Source organism: Paramormyrops kingsleyae, chromosome 3, assembly GCF_048594095.1.
Source record: "Paramormyrops kingsleyae isolate MSU_618 chromosome 3, PKINGS_0.4, whole genome shotgun sequence".
Lineage (NCBI taxonomy): Eukaryota > Metazoa > Chordata > Actinopteri > Osteoglossiformes > Mormyridae > Paramormyrops > Paramormyrops kingsleyae.
In genome coordinates this window covers 4,295,679-4,313,920 of record NC_132799.1, presented here as the reverse complement: position 1 = coordinate 4,313,920, position 18,242 = coordinate 4,295,679, and the positions used below count along the sequence as shown (strand labels likewise).

Below are 18,242 nucleotides of genomic sequence, written 5' to 3'. Positions count from 1 at the left end.
ACAAAAACTGAAAATGTTGTTTATTTTTGTTCATTCCAGCCTTGGACTGTGGTCTGTGAACCAACGGTTCGGAAACCCTCGTGTAAGGGTACTGTTATTCCTAAGTGACGGTGATGAAGTGCCCAAAATGGTGCCCATCCAGTGGAGAAAATGTGACGTAGTGTCATACGAGGTGTCCATACAACTGGATAAACCTGAGGTGCTCTATGGGTGCCAGTCTGGTTGGAATCACTCAAGAAGTGCCCTTCCAAGTGAGCAAACACGGTGAAGTGCCCCTTGTGGTGCCCTTCCAAGTGAGCAGACATCATGAAGTGCCCTTCTGATGAAGAGAAACATTCTTTAATTGGTGCCCTTCCAGTGAAGATAATGAGATACAGTTGCATCCCCTATGAGATGCAATGTCCAGTATATGTGAGAACACTCTTTTACCATACATAGCATACCATGTTACTAGTGGAGGCAAGGGGATGCATTTCTTGCAATAGGTGGCCTTTTCACTTTTTTGCCCCTGTCCTTCAAACGGTCTGAGTCCACCACCGTAAAGCTAAGTGGAGCCTTGAAATTATTTTCTGTGAATTTTTGATAAACATCGATTTTCATCTCTCCAGTGATCCACTTACTGGCGTTTCAAAGTCATCTGAAAGCTATATTCCTATTAGAAGAACCGGGATGCTCCGACACAAGGAAGCGCCACCTGAAATAAATCAATATTCCTTTAACAAAGCAGACTTACAAAACAAATCTTTCGCGTAAAGCCGACAATATTGAAGATCAGCGTTGGTGTCGTCTAAAGCAAACGCGTTCAGAAGCAGGGGGACGTTTGTGCACGTCAGTTTAGTATTAAACGGAGAAACGAATCCACAACACCAATAGATCTGTATAAGTTCCCGCCACAACTATTTGTATTAGAGACCCACATCGTTTACCGTGTTTTGATTTTTTATTTGTTTGTGTTTTTTATGAAGTCATGCAGTGTTTTTTTTTTTTATCAAAAACTGTACATGGACTTCCAAATGCAAACAAACAATGCAATATTCAGCTGAGTAAGTACTTTCTTTTGGGGACAAACCAAGGTTACATTTTACATCCATGACAATATTGGTCATTAACAGTGTTTCATACGTGTTTTAACAGTTATGTGTAATTAAACTTGCAGGAAAAAAAGCACTAAGCACAAAACGGTCTGGCGTTTAACTATTCGCGCTCGATGTGCCTGTGTAAAATTATTGGTTGTTGTCTCCCCCTGCTGAAACTGTAGATCAAGCGCAACATCAGAAGAGGAACCAAACATACAGGTACTTTGGCAGCACAGTGTAGGCTGATTTGACAGATGGAGCTTAATACAGCTATCAAATGCAATCATAAGCACTGTAAAGACTAAAGTATTACATGCAGATAAAATTAAATATATATTATAGTTTACGATTTGCTTAATATTTCAGGCCAGTTTCCAAACCCACCCCCAGACTCTGACATTTATCAACCACCATCTGGTTGCACTGATCCTCAGTCAACAAGAGAATTATCACTCACCTGAAGCTGGAGTGAGTGGTAGATGCTGACAAAGGCAGCCTTTGTCAGGATCTACCGGTGGTATCTGTACCTTCACTTAAGTAATGAATGTGAGTACTTTGTCCACCTCTGCAAAGGCTGCCAAGGGCAGCATCTTCAGCATTTCAAATCTAATTTCATTTTAGTTAATTTTCAATGTGGTTTTTATTTTAAGTTTTTTTTATTTAAAAAAATACATAATTTTATATAGGCCTATTTTAGTTTAAGTTTTAGTAATGATCTTTCGAGAGATAGACTGAAAGTTGTAGAAGTATGTGACGTGTCTAATCTTTAAAGAATACTACATGAATACACGGGCAAACCATGTTCCAGGTGTTGTTAATGGTAATTAAAGATTACTCATTACTTCAGCTAAATAGTATTTAAAAGAGATAAAGGAAAGTATTTGTTGTATTTAAAGATTACTCATTACTTCAGCTAAATAGTATTTAAAAGAGATAAAGGAAAGTATTTGTTGTTTGTTTTTATCTGAAGCGACTTTATAGTTTCCGTTTAGTTGTTCGTTTTTATTATTTTCATATCATTTCGTGTCAGTTCACGAAAGAGTTTTAGTCGTCGTTAACGATTATAACTCCGATTAGATAAAACGCGACTGTGAGACATGCTGTCAGATTTCTGTTCATCCTTGAGTTTATGTCCATGGATGAAACGACGATTATCTAAAACGAGCTCCGCGGGATCGTCCTGGGGAAAAGTTACATTTCGCTGTTTGGTTTGAATGAACAATCCCATTCCGACTAAAAGCTGAAAACTCCCAAGACCAGATCAATCTACCAATTAAATATAATTACGAGCACTGAATATGTAGAATGGTATAATGAACCACTAGTACCGACAGCCTAACCCCATGCAATACCTTTACCTTGCTGTAGTAATAAAATACTCAGAATATGGAATAACCACAAACTATTTAGATATAGAAATGGCTCATTCTAGATCACTGCTCACCTGGAGGTGATGCATGTTTTCAGAATCAGTCATAGATATTTCATGAGCCGTTATCGCTCTTGTGTTCTTGGGCCGCGGTGCTTCGCAAAGACACTTCTTTTTAGCATTTTTCCAAAGCTGGGGCTGGTGAGCCATCTGCAGTCTCGAGGGGGCAGGTACCACCTCTCCAGATTAAAAGGAAGATGGGGGGGGGGAGGTTGTGTTTTGTACCTAGAGAGCTGCTGGTTCAGCTCCCTGCAAAAGAACTGCGACAAATACAAACACGCTCAACTGCAAGGTGCGGGTGACCTGCAGCACGGACTTTAATTACCTCTAACACTGCGCCAGCCGAGAGTGCAGACAGCCCCTCACCCTGGCCAAAGAGGGTATCGCAACCAAAAAAAAAAGCTCACATAAAATACAATAAGCAAATTGACTTAGTATTAAGTGTCCTAACGTGCCTATCACTAGGACCATCTAAACTCAAAGCTATTTCCCATAAATGCAGTTAGCCTTAACTCATGGCATCTTTCAACGTTTCACTACATTGAAAGAACTTCCGGAATACCTGCGCATGCAGGATCTGACCCCAGACTGCTAATAGAAAACAGACATCCATCTATCCGCCTGCTGAAAGTCAAGCAGAGGCAGGCCTAACAAACATAGTGTGTAATATTCTACATTACACTTAATTTAGTTACGATGCTTGAATTCATAGGAACCTCCATTGACAACATAGCAAACACAAGTGTAGTATAGCAATGAGGTCCCCACCAGGTCACTGTGGGACTGGCAACCAGCCGTGTCTCTCCTGCTTATGCAAGGCTGCAGGACATCCAGTGCGCCTCCACATGGACATTTCTGGAACTGGAAGGTGCTCCAAATAAACACGGCTATCTGTCACCTGCCTACTTCCACCTTTTTGCCCAGACACAGAGGCAGGGAAGTTCACAGGTTATTGCTTCATACCCTTGAGACAAACCTGGACAGCACAGTTGGGAACCTGCCTGGGAGCCATGAAACCACTGGATTTGACATGTTTATTAAATGCCACTCCATGCAGGCATCAGTCACTGCTGAATGCTGTTTTATACAGGTTGTATGGAGTACTCTTACAAGGAACGAAATGAAAAAATTAGAGGCAAGCACAAACCATGGTGTTTTATGTAAAATGTGATTTAATACATATATCTTTCTAGCAGAGTGAAAGTGACAAATCCTAAGACTTGAAGCTTACAGTTAATTTAAGGTACAACATCTCAATATCAAGTCCAACCAGTCCTCAGCTTCAGAAGGGATCTTGCAAACGGCCATGACTGTTATTGATTGGACCACTTCTTCGTGGTATTGAGGTGGCCAAGGTGCTCCGCAATGAACCTGTGCTCAGGCAGTTTACCAGCTGTGGCCTCCTTGAAGTTCAGCCAGTTCTGCAGGCGTCGCTCGGCCGCATGACGGTGCTCCTGCTCGCGGGTCATGAACGGGCGGCTCAGCCAGTACTCGTTTTCCGTCTCCTGCTCCAGTCGTGCGATCATGTTGCGCTTCATCTGCCAGGTGACGTGCCGCGGACGCCGGTACTTCCCAATCCACTGCTTCCCCGGTATGCCCTTCCGGAACAACGCCAATGTGAGGAACATCCCGGCACCTCCGCTTCGGCGATCTCCTCAAGGGCAACGCAACAATAAGAGAATAAATAATCAGTTACTATCAGTTATTTCTAATGCAGGTCCTTTGCAAGGTCACGGTATAGCATTACACTCAGAAAATGTTTTTCTTTGTAATTCAAAGCCTTGCTCATTAAAACGGGCACACGTTCAGTTCGAATACAGCTATACATTAACTCGTTAACTATACTTCGGGTGTAAAGAACCGTAACTATGTAACAACAATAAAGCCAAAATGTGAATTACCTTTCAACCACCAAAGAAATTGTTAAATCTTAATGTGGTGTATTTTTCAGTGGAAAAGGTTCCCGCTGTCATTCATCGCACTTCCCATAATCCTTTCTTCTGACCTTCACGCTGTACATCCGGTTAAACTAACTACGGCAAACAACAGAGATCAAAATATCTTGAACCGCGTTCGTAAAAACACGAAAGTCTCCATATAGAAATTTAGACATAGACTACCCGTTGTTTCAGCTGTGCAGCAGATGTGCAAGGTTCTGGCAGATAAGAATATTCATACCACCCAAGGTTTAAATTTGACAATACACATTTGTGTAAATGTAATGGTAATTTTATAGAAGATATACTTTATTCATTTTCATGGAGAAATTTTCTTTTCACCTATTTGATCTAACTTTCTGTGAAACACATGCTGGAGCAGCTGGGGTTAAGGTAGGGTGACCATACATCCTCTTTTTCCTGGAATTGTCCTCTTTTTTGGGACATAAAAATGCCTGAAATGTCTGGGATTTTGCTTTGTTTCATGTTGACATTTGCTTTCTACAGTCATAATGCCTTCCGTGGGCGTATCTGTGTTCGGACTCCCCTCTTTGTGTCCCACCCCTTGTATCCTAGTCAAAGGCTTTACTCAAGGGCACAACAGCATCATCAGTCTGCTGGCCACAGGGTTCAAATTGGCGACCTTCCAATCACAGACGTCTTGAAGTTCTACCCCACTGTGCCACACACCACCCAGAAAGAATTCTATATGGGTCAAAGTGTCCTCGCACCTCCAGATTCGTGGGTTCATTTCTAGGTCTGGAACCTGTGTGTGTGGAGATGTTCTCTCTGTTTTACTCCCCTAGTCCAAAAAAATGTAAGGTGAATTGGTGTCTAAATAGGACACAGTTTTTGATTGTGTTTGAGTGTGTGTTCTGTAATGGACTGGAATCCCATCCATGGTGTCATGGGATAAGCTCCAAACTCACCGTTTCTCTGCACTGGATAAGCAGTTATGGAAAGTAGCGTGTTTGGGAGCACGATATTCAGGATCTCAAACTTATTAGATGTTAATGACACAAGAGCTAAATCCCATTTTATTTCCACATTTACAGATTGAAAATTTTTCACTGAAACACTAAAACAGCACAGCATAACCCAGTTTATAAAAAGCTGGATTTGCCCCTTGTAATATTATTACATATTAATGTGTGTGTTATATTATTAATATACTCAGTTATGTATAAATCCATAAAGGTGAGGCACTAAAAAAACAATCATATTCACCTCAGAAATATTTTAAACAGTAAAATTATTAACATCCACATTTGTGACCTGTACTTTTATACATAATAGCAGTGAAGCACCTGGTCAATAACAAATCACACAGGCAGGGTTGAGACTCCTTCAAGTTTTAATATTGTGCACCAGTGAGACTGAACCGAGATGATTTGCATCATAATGTCCTCGTATGAACACTGGGGTAACCATAGGAGGTGGAGGCAAGGACAGGGCGGAGGGGGAGTGACATGTCCTCACATTTAATCCTTCGCTTTGCTCCTGCCATGTCGTGATCAGCTAAGGCAACAAAATGAACATCCACTGCATTGCAGTTTCATCTCAGGGAGGAAGTTACATCACGCGATACAATACAGCATACACAGTCCTGCAGAGTCGGCCCACAATGCACCTGGGGTGGGCCAGCACAGGCATCTGCTCTGCTCCACAATGGTTTCCGAGATCACAGCTTTTTTTCTTAAATATCTTGAAATCCTCTTCTCAACTTTATCTTGAGCTGCAAAAAAATGAACTGTTTTTCTATTGTTAAACAATTAAGGTGTGAAAAATTGGGACCATACGCAAGTATTACTGTAATACAACATGAAATACCATTGCACAGTTAACCCGATGGTTAAATTACTAAAAATGAACACATAAAAATGTACCGTAACTAGTGGTTTTACATACTTTAATCATAATTACAAAGGGGATATACCTAAATAAAATCAAATAAATTCTATTTTTTTAAATCTTGTACAGGTGAATGCCTCAAAATTACAAAGCAGCACATTACAGGCATAATATGACAGAATAAATACAACACTTTTGCTAAAAAAAAAAAAAAAAATAGTAATCCAGCAGTTAAGCAAAACCGTAACAAGTAACCATACAAATCAGCCCAAGGCGATTCAAGAGCTACTGTTAGAAAATAATAACAATTACAAATCAAAGGTCTGGACATTGCCCTACACACCTGCTGAACTCTGCTTTCCCAAAATGACATTCGGGCAGTGTGATTAGGGTCTCGGCATATTAAAACATCCCTTGTACCGGTGCGTGAGCAGAATCCAAAAACAAAGAAAAGAAAGTCATAGTTTCAGCTCCAAAACTACAATGATTTTTCCCAATTATACTTTTAGGTTTTTTTCTTGCTCTTTAAGCAATGAATAAGTAATAAAATACAGCAAAAGTCAGAAAACACAAAGTCAGGCCGGGGTGGTCGGATGCATACAGTTCCGTTACCTCTCAGTTTTGCATTTGTTATTCTACATTTTTTCCAAGATTGCAATAGTGCCTTTTTAGCATAAAAAGTCAGTTTAAAATGTTTGTTAAAAAAATTCACAGAGTCAATTCTAACAGTTTAACAGATGACAATACCAGGAAAGTATTCCAAACTCAAAAAATGACAGTTTTAGACACTAACGTACATTTTCTGTACAGGAATCAACTATACAATACCTGCAGATGTTATGCTAAGATTTTCATTATAGTACAACTCTTGTCAGCAGTGTGTCCTACACGTGTATGTGTATGGGGGGGAGGGGGGGCGTGGAGGAGAGACCACCATTTTTGCCTCTTTGTACGGGTGTTTTGGGGTGTTTAGCTGGATTTACATTTGGATTAAAAATTGGCCCTGGACATTGCCGAGGCTGGGAGGGAGGGGGGGGGAACCCCCCCCCCCACGATAACCTATGAGGTCATCGCTCTGCCACATGGCCTGTCTGGGCCTGAAGCACTAGCTTCCTGCAAGGAGGATAAACTTCTGCTCATCTACGCTATTCTGGCAGTTAACGAAGTTGATGGATGCAGGTGGGGAGGGACACGAGAGATTTTTTAAAACTTATTTCCTTCACTGGTCAAATAAGACAGCAGTAGCCTAAAATACCAATACCCTGTGCATTTGACTTTAACACTGTACAATCCCGGCTGTCCACCCTGAATCCGGCTGGCGAATAGGGGTGGTTCTCTGACTATCTCTCCCTCTCTCTCTCGGTCAAGCTCTCCTTGTTACGCTCATTTTCCTTCTCCTCAGAGCTTGAGCTCATTGGCGACCTTGGAGGCGATGTTCTTGAAGGCGATGGAGGTCCCCGATATCCGCTTGAAGCGGACGCCGTTGAGCGAGAGGCGGGGCAGCTTGCAGACCTCCATCTCCCATTGGACCAGGTTGTCCTGGCGGGCGTCGCCGTGGACGCAGAAGAGCAGGAAGCGCTCGCGCTGCTCGTAGTCGCAGTTGTTGGCGTCCAGCACCTTGCGGATCTCACGCATCATGTCACTGGGGTCCATGGAGCTGGTGGTCTTCATGCTCCAGGTAAAGCGTAGGGAGCGAGGCTTCGAGTCCCGGCCATCCTCTTTGGACTCCCCAGAGGCACTCCTGGGGGGGTGGGGGGGCACAAGGGAAAAACGTGAACAGGATGGAAGCTTCCATCAGAATGTCCCGGTATGGGGTGTTTCTCAATACCAAGAATGCAAAGACCATACTTGTGGTCTTAAGTCCTGCTAACTTGCCTCCCAAGAACAAACTTGGGCCACAATGAATTATGGGATTGGTTTCATTTGGTGAGGATGCAACCAATGGTATTTGGGGCAGGGCAAGAACAACATCCGGGGACCTTCACTGTCTCTACTTCTGTTCTTAGGATTGTAACTGGTCTTTGGCAATGGAAGATAGCATGAAACCAGTACACGAGAACACAAGTACGGTGAAGTACACATATTGAGAAACACCCCAGAGGTCTGGGAGAAAGGCGTCATGATCCGTGGACGTTTGATGACCACAACTGAGGGTTGCGATGACATAATGGGTACAGGTGCGTGATGTGCATCACTGTGCTCTACACCCCACTGAATGGTCCTAAGAGTAGCAGCAGGTAATCTCCACACTAGGAATAAGAAGTATTATATCCATAATAATTTATTTTATTACAATGAGTCTCACTGCAGCACACGCACAGCCATATTACAGAAAATGAAGATTAAACAAACAAGGATCAAGGCACAAAGCCTAAATCAGATGTGTTCATTCAAGCACACAATGCTGCTGTCCCATGATTCTCACTCCATGTGCTCCCAGAATCCCATGCTCCCATGGAGCACTGTCCACCCCCTCCCCCCCACCCAAGCTCAAGGGAGCTCCAACACACTGCAACCCTCCCCAGATGAGATATTGCTAAACAGAGAAACAGAAAAAAAATATTTTGGGCCACACTGACTCTAAACATCTGTTTTTTTTTTTTTTTTTCGACTGGGTGAAGGAACCATTCCAGACCATAATTTTCTCCTTCCGCCATTAGTCAAAGTGAACTCAGCCGCAGTTCACCTCTGGTACCTCCCCCTCATTCCCAGCCATCCCGGTGAGTCAGTCTTCCAAGGATCAAGGCCCTGGTGACATGGGATGCGACATGATGGAATGGGAACCCCCCCCTTCCGGGCCCCCCCCCCCCCAAACCACCAGCAGGCTGAGCCTCAGAATGCGCCCTCTCACCTCAGGAATTCTGTCCGGCCACTGGCCTCGCCTTCGCTGGGAACCCTCGGAGACAATCGAGAGCAGACAGTTCAGTGTCATGGTAATGCCAGGGCAATGCCGGGGTGGGGCACCAGGGGGCGCCACAGCAACAGGCACTCGCACAAACACAGCTGCAGGTGTGTACACACATAGGCACGCCCACACACACACGACATGCACGGAGGAAGCTAGGGCACATTCTCACACACAGACGCACACACTAGACGAACCCCAAAGGAAAACTTGACAGCACAGGGAGTGGGCGTCAAGTTTTGAAACGAGGATTCGTGATGCTGAGACACTACAGCTACGGCCGGCACTGACACGCGGGAAACAGCGACACCGTGCAGCAGCAGCACCACCACAAACAGCGCAAGGCCCGGACCCCTCCGCCCCACCAGCTACAGGCACGCTAGGTCACCAGGGAACATGGAGAGGAGGCAAAGCGTAAGGCACAGAAACCACAGAAAAAATGGCAGCTTTTTACCGTGCCGATCTCTTCGTGTACGTCCCATTAAGAGATCGCAAACCTGGAATCACACTCACAGACAACACACTCCCGTTTCACATCTCACACTCTGAGCTACACACTATTATGAATGACACCCACTGCAGCGCGAGCTAATTAACTCCTACGTATCACACCCGTCCTGTGGGGGCTAAAAAGCAAAAACACCCAATACCTAATAAAGAGTGAAATACACTCCCTAAGCGAACTCTGGTCTGCAGCATCTCTGTGACGGGGCGTGGAAAGATTTTACTGATTTTACTGAAATTTCTGTTCATACACTTTTATGTCACGTACATAAATAAATAATCCAATATGCCCAATATCAATTCCATCTTAAACACGGTCAACTAGCACTTAAGAGTTAGAACCTATGATTTTCAGAGATATCAGAATGAGTTCATAAAAACAAAATGGTACGACTTTCTACCCATGGGGTTATATTTCAACATATGTCTATATCTAGGAAATATGTGATACATTTACCATTAAATACCCCCCCCCTCCCCCCCCAGGAAGAATGAAACACTAAAATACAGAGGGGAAGCATTCCCTTGTGTCACTGAAAAACTTTGGTTGATTTTAAATGTGCCATAAAAATAAACTTGACCATGACATCTTCAGATACAAGAACGGTGTACGAATGACCACAGGCCACCATCAGGACAGGGCCGAGGTGGGAAAACAAGCGGGGCGGAGACCCCTTGTATCACAGGCAGGGTGGAATGGCTGGGGTTAGGGGGCAGGGCCTGTTAATATGAATGGGGGCTGTGTAAAATTGAGGCAGTGCTCTTAGTGCCGGGGCTGGAGGTGGTAATAGAAGCAGCCAGTCCTGGATCTCCTAAAAGATGCAGCTCTATAATGGTCAACAATCAATGAGCAGCAATCAACAACCATTCTGTGAAGACTGCGGGAATTCAAATGGCCCCAAAAACAACCACCCTTACGGTTACAGGACATTGCTGCCATGTTGTGAAAGTGATTTCATTCATGTGCTATATTTACAGATAATAATTTGATAACGCAGATACTGCGGCCATTATAGGCTTCACGACAGGGTTTTGCTGATGCATTGCATCATTATGAAATCTCATCCGCACTATAAAGGTGGAACAGGCTAATTGTGTTTAAGGCAAGAAAATGTCCCCCTCTCCTCTGAACCTAATTATACTCAGCCTGAGGATTTGCATAATGGAGCAGGAAATTCTAACTGGTACTTTCATTTTAAAAATATATTAGCCTGGATCAGGTCCAGGGCGACAAAGGCTGGAGACAAACATATCGGAGGTACAGAAGAGCGGCCAGACGAGAAAGTCGATATTCGTTTGGGGAAAAACCAACCACCGCTCGCCTCGTTTGGTACGAGAGCATCGCTAGCGGCCGTCTGTGATTCTGGCCGCTGCAGTCAGCAGAGCGTGTCCTAGACTCATGGCGCAGTCCAGGCGTGTTGCCATGTATTAAAATTATGGGTTTAAATCCCCCCCCTGAAATTTGTTTGCTACAAATCAGGCACATCGCCAGTGACAAAGAATTACAAGCCTGGACCCCCTTAGAAATTTGCTCATGCACATGATCATCAAGAGCCCTCCCACCCCCTGGTAGACAGAATCAACTGAGGGACCCCCCCCCCCCACCACCACCACCTGCAGCCTACAGGCCTGGTGCGGTCAACACAGTGAGCAGACTGCACTAAAACCACCATGCTCACTGAATAGAGAAACATCCAGGGGAAAAATGCAACAAATAAACGATACAATCACATTTTACCATGTGAACAAACCAGCTTGGCACCCTGCCACACTCAGCTTCTACATCTTTCCGCCACAACAGCGCATCTCATTTCAGAAACCGAATCCACGTTCCCTGTTCTTGCTAAACGCATCCATCCATCCATCCATTTATTTATTTATTTTGGCCACTTATCCAGTTGCAGGCGTTCCTGTGAGCCTGGAGCCCATCTCAGAAAGTGCAGGACCAACATCTGTGCTTCTCGTGTGTTTGAGAGATCACAGAGAAGCCTTGACGTCAGAGTTATTGGCGTCTTTAACGGGAATCACTCCCAGAGGCCCGTACCTAGTGATCTGTTAACGTGACCACTATGATCACTGTAAGCATTGCACTGAATGTTCTGCAGGGAGTCCCAAACCAAGAGTGGGGGCGGAGTCTGGGGACGAGGGGGCGGGGCCACTGACCTGCGGACAAACTTGGAGGTGATCTTGCTGATGATGCCGGTGGACGTGCCGCGGCGGGCCTGCGCCAGGGCGGCCGTGTCATGTGACAGAGTGGGCGAGGCAGGCGGCCCGTTATAGGTGGCGCTGCGCCGCTCGCGTAGCTGCGCGCCGTGGAAGGTGCTGCGGCTGGTGCTGCCACGCGGGAAGCGGGTGCGGTCTGGAGTGGTGCTGCTGATGCTGTGGGCGGAGGGGGAGGCGGCCGGGGGCCGGGGGGCGGAGCTACGGGGACAAGCGGTCATGGCTGATCTCTTTCCAAAGAACTCCCATGCAAGGCCCTCGTTATTTTAATAAACATCTATTAATTCATCAATTAAAATCAGAATCTAATCAAACCTAGTGCTACTTAAGGATTAGAAGTCTAACAACCCAAACAAAAACATGCCCCCCCGTCCCCCTGGCCACACTCACCTGGGCCGGAACTCGCTGTTGTCCTCGATGGGCGGGAGCGTGGCCTTGCCCGGGTGGCCTGAGGTGGACATGGACTTGACGTGGCGCGGCCGGGTGGAGGGCACAGCTGCCGGCACGCCCCCTGGTGACGGGGTGCTGCTAGTGCACACAGACATCTCTGTCAGGCTGTGACAGGAGGAAGGGCGGGGGTGGGGAGGAGAGAACGAGAGAGCGAGGGAGGGACAGAGTGAGAGAGAGGGTCAGAAAATTGCTGTTTCACAACCCTGGTACTCAACCGAAATCTTTTTTATGTCATTCAGGATGTGGGGATTTTGGCTCCCCAAACACCGCAAATGTTACCTCCCCATCACCCTTGTGATAAGCATCTTGGACCGCCCCCCAGTCTTACAATGTGTGGCATTGGGGGGGGTCGGCACTCACCTGCTCTCCTTCCCATTGGGGATGGCACCGTAGCGCTCAGTGCTGGAGCGTTCACACACATATGTGTTCCTGCGTGTCATGCCCCCCGCAGACAAAGAGTTGGCCTGTCGTGGGGGGGGGAGGGTGACATCAGTCATGAGTTACACCTGGCTTATAACCCTCAGCTCTCTAACCGCTACCCAGCCCTAACCTTAACCAAGAGTAACCAAACAAAATACATGATATCCTGCCTGCTTCATGATAGCAGTCACAGATTTGTATAAAATTGAGATTCCCCTTGTGGGAACTGAAAAAATGGTCTAAATAGGTTTTTTATGTCATTGTGGGACATTTGGTATGCACAAAAGCCACACACGTGCACACACACGCACGCACACACACACACCCACTCGCACATGTAGGGTAAACATATCCTTATGGGGACCGCTCATTCATTTCAATGGGAAAAATGCTAACGCTAACTTTAACCCCTACCCTGCCCTAACCATAACCATAAGTAACCTAACAAAATACAAGAGTTTTTGCATTTTTAGTTTTTTCATAGCAGTCACCGTTTTTTATAAAATAGAGTTTTCCCTTATGGGGACCAGGAAACCGGTCCCCATAAAGGAAAAAAAATGGATATTTATCACGTTATGGGGACATTGTGTCCCCATAAGGATAGATAAACCCGCTCGCACACATGCACGCACACACACACACACACACACACACACAGGTCAGCATGCTCACATGACCTCCGCACCCCCACCCCCCCAGCTCAGTAAGTCAGTGCCCTCACCCCAGGTGCCGTGGAGGACTTCTTGCGGTCTGGCAGGACCCCCGGGGATGTCGGCACCTCCACTTTGGAGCTGGAGGTGCCCAGCTTCCCTGTGTTGTCCCAGTCCTCCTTCTGCTCGCCCTCCACGCTGTTGGCTTGGGCGCGCTTGGTGTGGGAGACCGCTGTCGGCACCGTGGGACCCACTGCAAAAGCACACACACACATACACATACACACACGTATTTACCAGTAATGTACACCAAACGCTGACCACACTGCCCCCTGCTGGTTTGAGGCTGCGTCACATGCCTCTTTTCCATGTACTCATCATGGATAATATCCCATTGCATCAGCCTGAAAATCAGAGAACGTCTAATTACTGAAAATCCAGGCCTTAATAATGGAGGAGCTTCACTACTTTGCAAATAGTCTGCCAGGCTGGTGGTTTATGATGCTGCCAGAAACATTTTTATATATTTAAGAAGATTATCTATCCTAGTACCAATATCCACAGCAACACAAAACACTCAACCCAAACCCCAGTCCAATTGTGTGGGCAGGAAAACAAATTCTTTCAATTCTTCTGCTTCAGTAAGGTTCAATGTGCCAAAAAAACAGAGTGATACAGAACTTATTTTGTATTAACTTCTTAAATAATCTTGTTTGCGAGATTTGAAGGCTTGGTAGTTTGGAAGGTATTGTGGAAGCTAGCTACAGCGCCAGCTGGCCAGTAGAGGGAGCCATAAAAAAATGCTGCATGGGACATTTAGAGGAGGCAACTGTTCGTGTAGCTGAATGTCACACCCACCATGATCGCTGAACCGACGCTGCTTCTGATTGGCTGATATGCTGCGCTGAACTTTGGAATGGGCAGGCGATTGCGTGGAGCTGTTGTTGAGGTCGCTGCTGGGTCGTGACCTTTGACACAGGTTGCTGTTGGACAGGGACTCGCTCCCTTCGAACTAGAGACCCCGGAAAACAACAAAACGTAACGTGTCATTTTGCGTGGAAACCAGAGATATGAAAAACACACAGAAATCACATAAATGGTACAAAGACTGGTTAAGACTTCCCATTTGGACCTCAGGGTCCCTGAAGACAGAACCTCACTGAACAGGTCTGTGGCGTTTAACCTCCAGTAACAGGATAATTCATCGTCTAACAAAATATCTGCAGATCTTTAAGACCAGACAGTGAAGGGCAATGGAGGATACTCCATACTCCAGCACAGGTCTTAAGCAGTGAACGTCACCAGCAGGCCTGCTCTCCAAGCGGTTAAGCAGGCCTGCCCTCCAAGCGGTTAAGCTGGCCTGCGCTCCAGCAGCAGACACAGCGACCGCACCAAACCGTAGAACATAAGCATGTTTGTGAGGGCTGCTGGCATGTTTAGGAGTATCTTCTCTTGTTACTCCTCTCCCATCACCTTGGGGTGAGAGGGGCACCAAACAAAGTCAGGTCAACAATGGAAACAATTGAGACATGAAGAATCTAGAAAGGAGTGTCATATACCTACTACAGCATTCAACCTCTGAACTATGACCTTTGCCCTTTGCACTGAGTTGACTTAAGGAACAAATGGCATAAACTTGCCTCTGGAGGTTTCCTGCCCAGCAGAAGGTAGGTGGCCATGACCTCATCGTACTTCTGGCCCACTAACGACTCTGTGATTTCATCTTTCGGGAATCCCATTGTGACCATCAGATCTGCAGAGAAGAACAAGAGCACTGTTCATTGCATACCCCTTAGCAGCAACGTAAGGCTGAGAAGGACATGGTTCATCTTGAGAATTTGTTGGGTGTTTGATTGTCTAACTTATTAGAACAGGTTTGGTCTTCCACAGAGTCTGAGGTGAGATTGGGTCTTCGCTACACTGAATCAGCCTACCTATCCTTTTGGAATCATTGAAGTCTGGCTCAGGTTCCAGGTATGGCTTCAACTCCTCTTCCTCGTGGCCCACATTCATCCAATGGTCCTTCATCACTTGCTGCAGAAGGAGAGACCACCTCAGTAGAAGCTACAGATTCAAGCTGTTTGTTCACCGGCCTACATCTGAAGGTAACATTCTCCTCTTCTAAGAAACAGACTAAATGCCGAATGAAAATGAAGCATCCTGAGAACGTTTGCAGATAGCAGAAAATCATGTCCACCCCTACAAAATCAACAGGACAAGATCAGAGATTTCTTGATATTCCATTACTTCAAGCACCTATCAGCTGCAATTCCTGTAAAGTGTTTCCGGAATAAAACATTGAGCTGATACCTTGAAGCGTCCTGCTTAGATGGGCAGCGCAGTTCTTTGTCATGGTAGTTGGCTTGGAGGAATGGCTGGGGCAAGATGCTGAAGTGAAGGAGTGTCCAACTCACCTCCAGGCTCCCTCGTTTGACCGGGTTCAGCACGAGCAGCTTCTTCAGCAGGTTCTCGCAGTCGGTGGACATGTAGAACGGGATGCGGTACTTTCCCCGCAGAACCCTCTCCCGCAACTCCTGCAGACCAACAGATCTGATGCAGTTTGCGTAGCCACAGGTAATGACTATTAAAGAGCAGATTTAACAAAGGGTACTTCCAGAGAAAAGTTACACCAGTGACCAACAGGTCCAGACATTTGGACCTTCATGGTCGAATCTACACCAGCACGTGTCAAAAGTATGGAGCATGAATTGAGTCTCTGTCACGATGCCGGACTAAACAGTACCTTTAGGTTCTGGCCGTCGAAGGGCAGCGAGCCGCTGACCAGCGTGTAGAGGATGACCCCCAGGCTCCAGACGTCCACCTCAGGACCGTCGTACTTTTTGCCCTGGAAAAGCTCGGGGGCCGCGTAGGGGGGGCTGCCGCAGAAGGTGTCCAGCTTGCTCCCTACAGTGAACTCGTTGCTGAAGCCAAAATCGGCAATCTTGATGTTCATGTCAGCATCGAGGAGCAGATTCTCAGCCTGAGGAAGCAGACCGTTAGCTCCCATGTGAGAGGAGACTGGGACAGGAGTGGTGCTTGGATTTTTTAAGGTAGGGGGTATAAGAGGGGCCATAATTCATACAGAGGGGCCAACCTTATCATTAGGGGTGTAATGATACCGTTTGTCCATGGTTTGGTATGTATTGCGGTTTTGGGGACACAGTACTGCTAAGGTTTCTGTATCCTTATATTTAAGGGGAAAAAAATCACCCTTTAATTAAACAATTGAACTCTATTACGATATGCCTGTTTTCCTATATGTACTGTGTTTTTCTCAAAAACACATCTGAAAAACTGGGAAAAATTGCTTCATGTTATTTTTGAGGGCTAGAATTGAAATGTCACTATGCAACAGCAGATGGCATGCCGAACGGTTCAATAATATACCGAACCTCGATAGATTCATGGGCCAACGGTATCATTACACACCTATAAGCCAATCAAATGTTTCAAATCGTTGAAAGATAGGGGAGGGGGGATACCAATGGCCAATCAGCTTTCAGCTGGGGCCAGTGCCTCTGTGGCCTTGTCCCTGTATGTAATAATAATAATAATAATAATAATAATAATAATCAATACTTTTATTGATCCCCATGGGGAAATTGTCTTTACGCCTCCCTCAACTTGCTCTTTGGAGAGTAAGCTGACCCCTGAACTGGGGACTGAATTCTAGGCTCAGTCGTATATCAGGGATCTTTATCTTTCTTTAAATTAAGGGCTTCAATTTTAGCCTAGAAGCTCAGTACAGGCAGGTAGGAAAAACGTCTTACATCATGCCCAGCAACTTAGAAGAGAACATTCCAAACTAACTATGTTCGGTATCATTTGCCCGCCTGGGGGGGGTTAATGCTGAAAATTCACACCCATGGAAAATCAGACACGTCTTCTCACCTTCAGGTCCCTGTGCACTATCTGCTTCTGGTGACAGTACTGCACTGCAGAGACGATCTGAAAGACACACGTGAGTCTCTGAGGCTCCCCGACTTTCTGCGCTCTGGGCGTCGTCGGACACCCTGCTGAAGCTTCGCACAGCCCCAGCACAGCCTCAGCACAGCCCCAGCACAGCCCCAGCACAGCCTCAGCACAGCCCCAGCACAGCCCCAGCACAGCCCCAGCACAGCCCCAGCACAGCCCCAGCACAGCCTCAGCACAGGCGCCTGATGGTGCTGATCAGAGATCACTGAAGGGGTGGGTAACTCTACAAACACAGGTCTCATTAAGGTGACCGCCTGCAGTAGCTGACAGCGCCCCCCCCCCCCCCCCCCCCGATGTGGATTCGGTGGTCACCCAACACTTTTCCCAACACTTGAATTCCTTTTGCCGTGTACTCGTCTCAGCCACCGGATTAATTTCTCAGAGCCCAGCCATTGTCTGAAAGCTGCTTCCTGCTGACATCGCCAGACAGCTGAGGCCCCCGATCCCATGCCATCCGAACTAAATTACATTTCGACTGATTCACCGAAGAAGCCACTTCATTAGCAGAGCTAATGAGAACCAGAGCTTATCTGAAACGCTACAACTGACAGCGAGGAACTGTCGCTTTTTTGGTGCAACAACTCACTCTGTCCCCAGTGGCACTCCGTGCAAAAGTCTCACTCTTCATTCATAAAGTCTGCGTATGGGTATAAGGCTGAAACGTCTTCAGGAGCATGTTCTGAAATACGGTACTATCCCACCCATGGCCACTAGATGTCAGCATGGAGAGGAAAGGCACTCGTGAAATAGAGATGCACTTTCTCCCGGAAGGTGATTTAGCAGTTTGTGTGTGTCTGGAGCACAGATTACACTGTTTGTACAAGT

General features: G+C 46.1%; 2 protein-coding genes across 5 annotated transcripts in view; both read right to left on the bottom strand.

The window, feature by feature from the left end:
- Positions 1-3,654: 3,654 nt before the first annotated feature.
- On the bottom strand, positions 3,655-4,543 carry mrpl57 (mitochondrial ribosomal protein L57). 2 transcript variants are annotated; one of them, XM_023796295.2, is made up of 2 exons: positions 4,407-4,543; positions 3,655-4,156 (listed from the first exon to the last, which is right to left on the bottom strand). In XM_023796295.2, exon 2 carries the CDS (start codon positions 4,131-4,133, stop codon positions 3,819-3,821), a length of 315 nt encoding a protein of 104 aa, XP_023652063.2. In that variant the 5' UTR covers positions 4,134-4,156; positions 4,407-4,543; the 3' UTR covers positions 3,655-3,818. The 2 variants fall into 2 exon arrangements, with proteins under 2 accessions (XP_023652063.2, XP_072566466.1); XM_072710365.1 differs by having other exon boundaries at positions 3,655-4,159; positions 4,407-4,535.
- Positions 4,544-5,778: 1,235 nt separating this feature from the next.
- Positions 5,779-18,242, bottom strand: part of LOC111835712 (serine/threonine-protein kinase MARK1-like) — a 46,053-nt gene continuing 33,589 nt past the window's right edge. The window contains exons 7-18 of one of the 3 annotated variants that reach the window (XM_072709441.1): positions 17,334-17,390; positions 16,186-16,422; positions 15,857-15,976; positions 15,377-15,476; positions 15,083-15,195; positions 14,301-14,454; positions 13,514-13,695; positions 12,733-12,836; positions 12,313-12,477; positions 11,866-12,123; positions 9,145-9,189; positions 5,779-8,034 (exon numbers count right to left, since the gene is read on the bottom strand). In XM_072709441.1, coding sequence (XP_072565542.1) covers positions 7,692-8,034; positions 9,145-9,189; positions 11,866-12,123; positions 12,313-12,477; positions 12,733-12,836; positions 13,514-13,695; positions 14,301-14,454; positions 15,083-15,195; positions 15,377-15,476; positions 15,857-15,976; positions 16,186-16,422; positions 17,334-17,390 — 1,878 coding nt within the window. In that variant the 3' untranslated portion in view covers positions 5,779-7,691. Of the gene's footprint in view, positions 8,035-9,144; positions 9,218-11,865; positions 12,124-12,312; positions 12,478-12,732; positions 12,837-13,513; positions 13,696-14,300; positions 14,455-15,082; positions 15,196-15,376; positions 15,477-15,856; positions 15,977-16,185; positions 16,423-17,333; positions 17,391-18,242 lie in introns of all 3 variants that reach the window. The other 2 variants (XM_072709443.1, XM_072709442.1) reach the window with 2 other exon arrangements.

What these genes read in the sequence shown, in the direction of transcription:
- mrpl57 (XM_023796295.2), bottom strand. Translation starts at nt 4,133, where the DNA reads ATGTTCCTCACATTGGCGTTGTTCCGGAAGGGCATACCGGGGAAGCAG.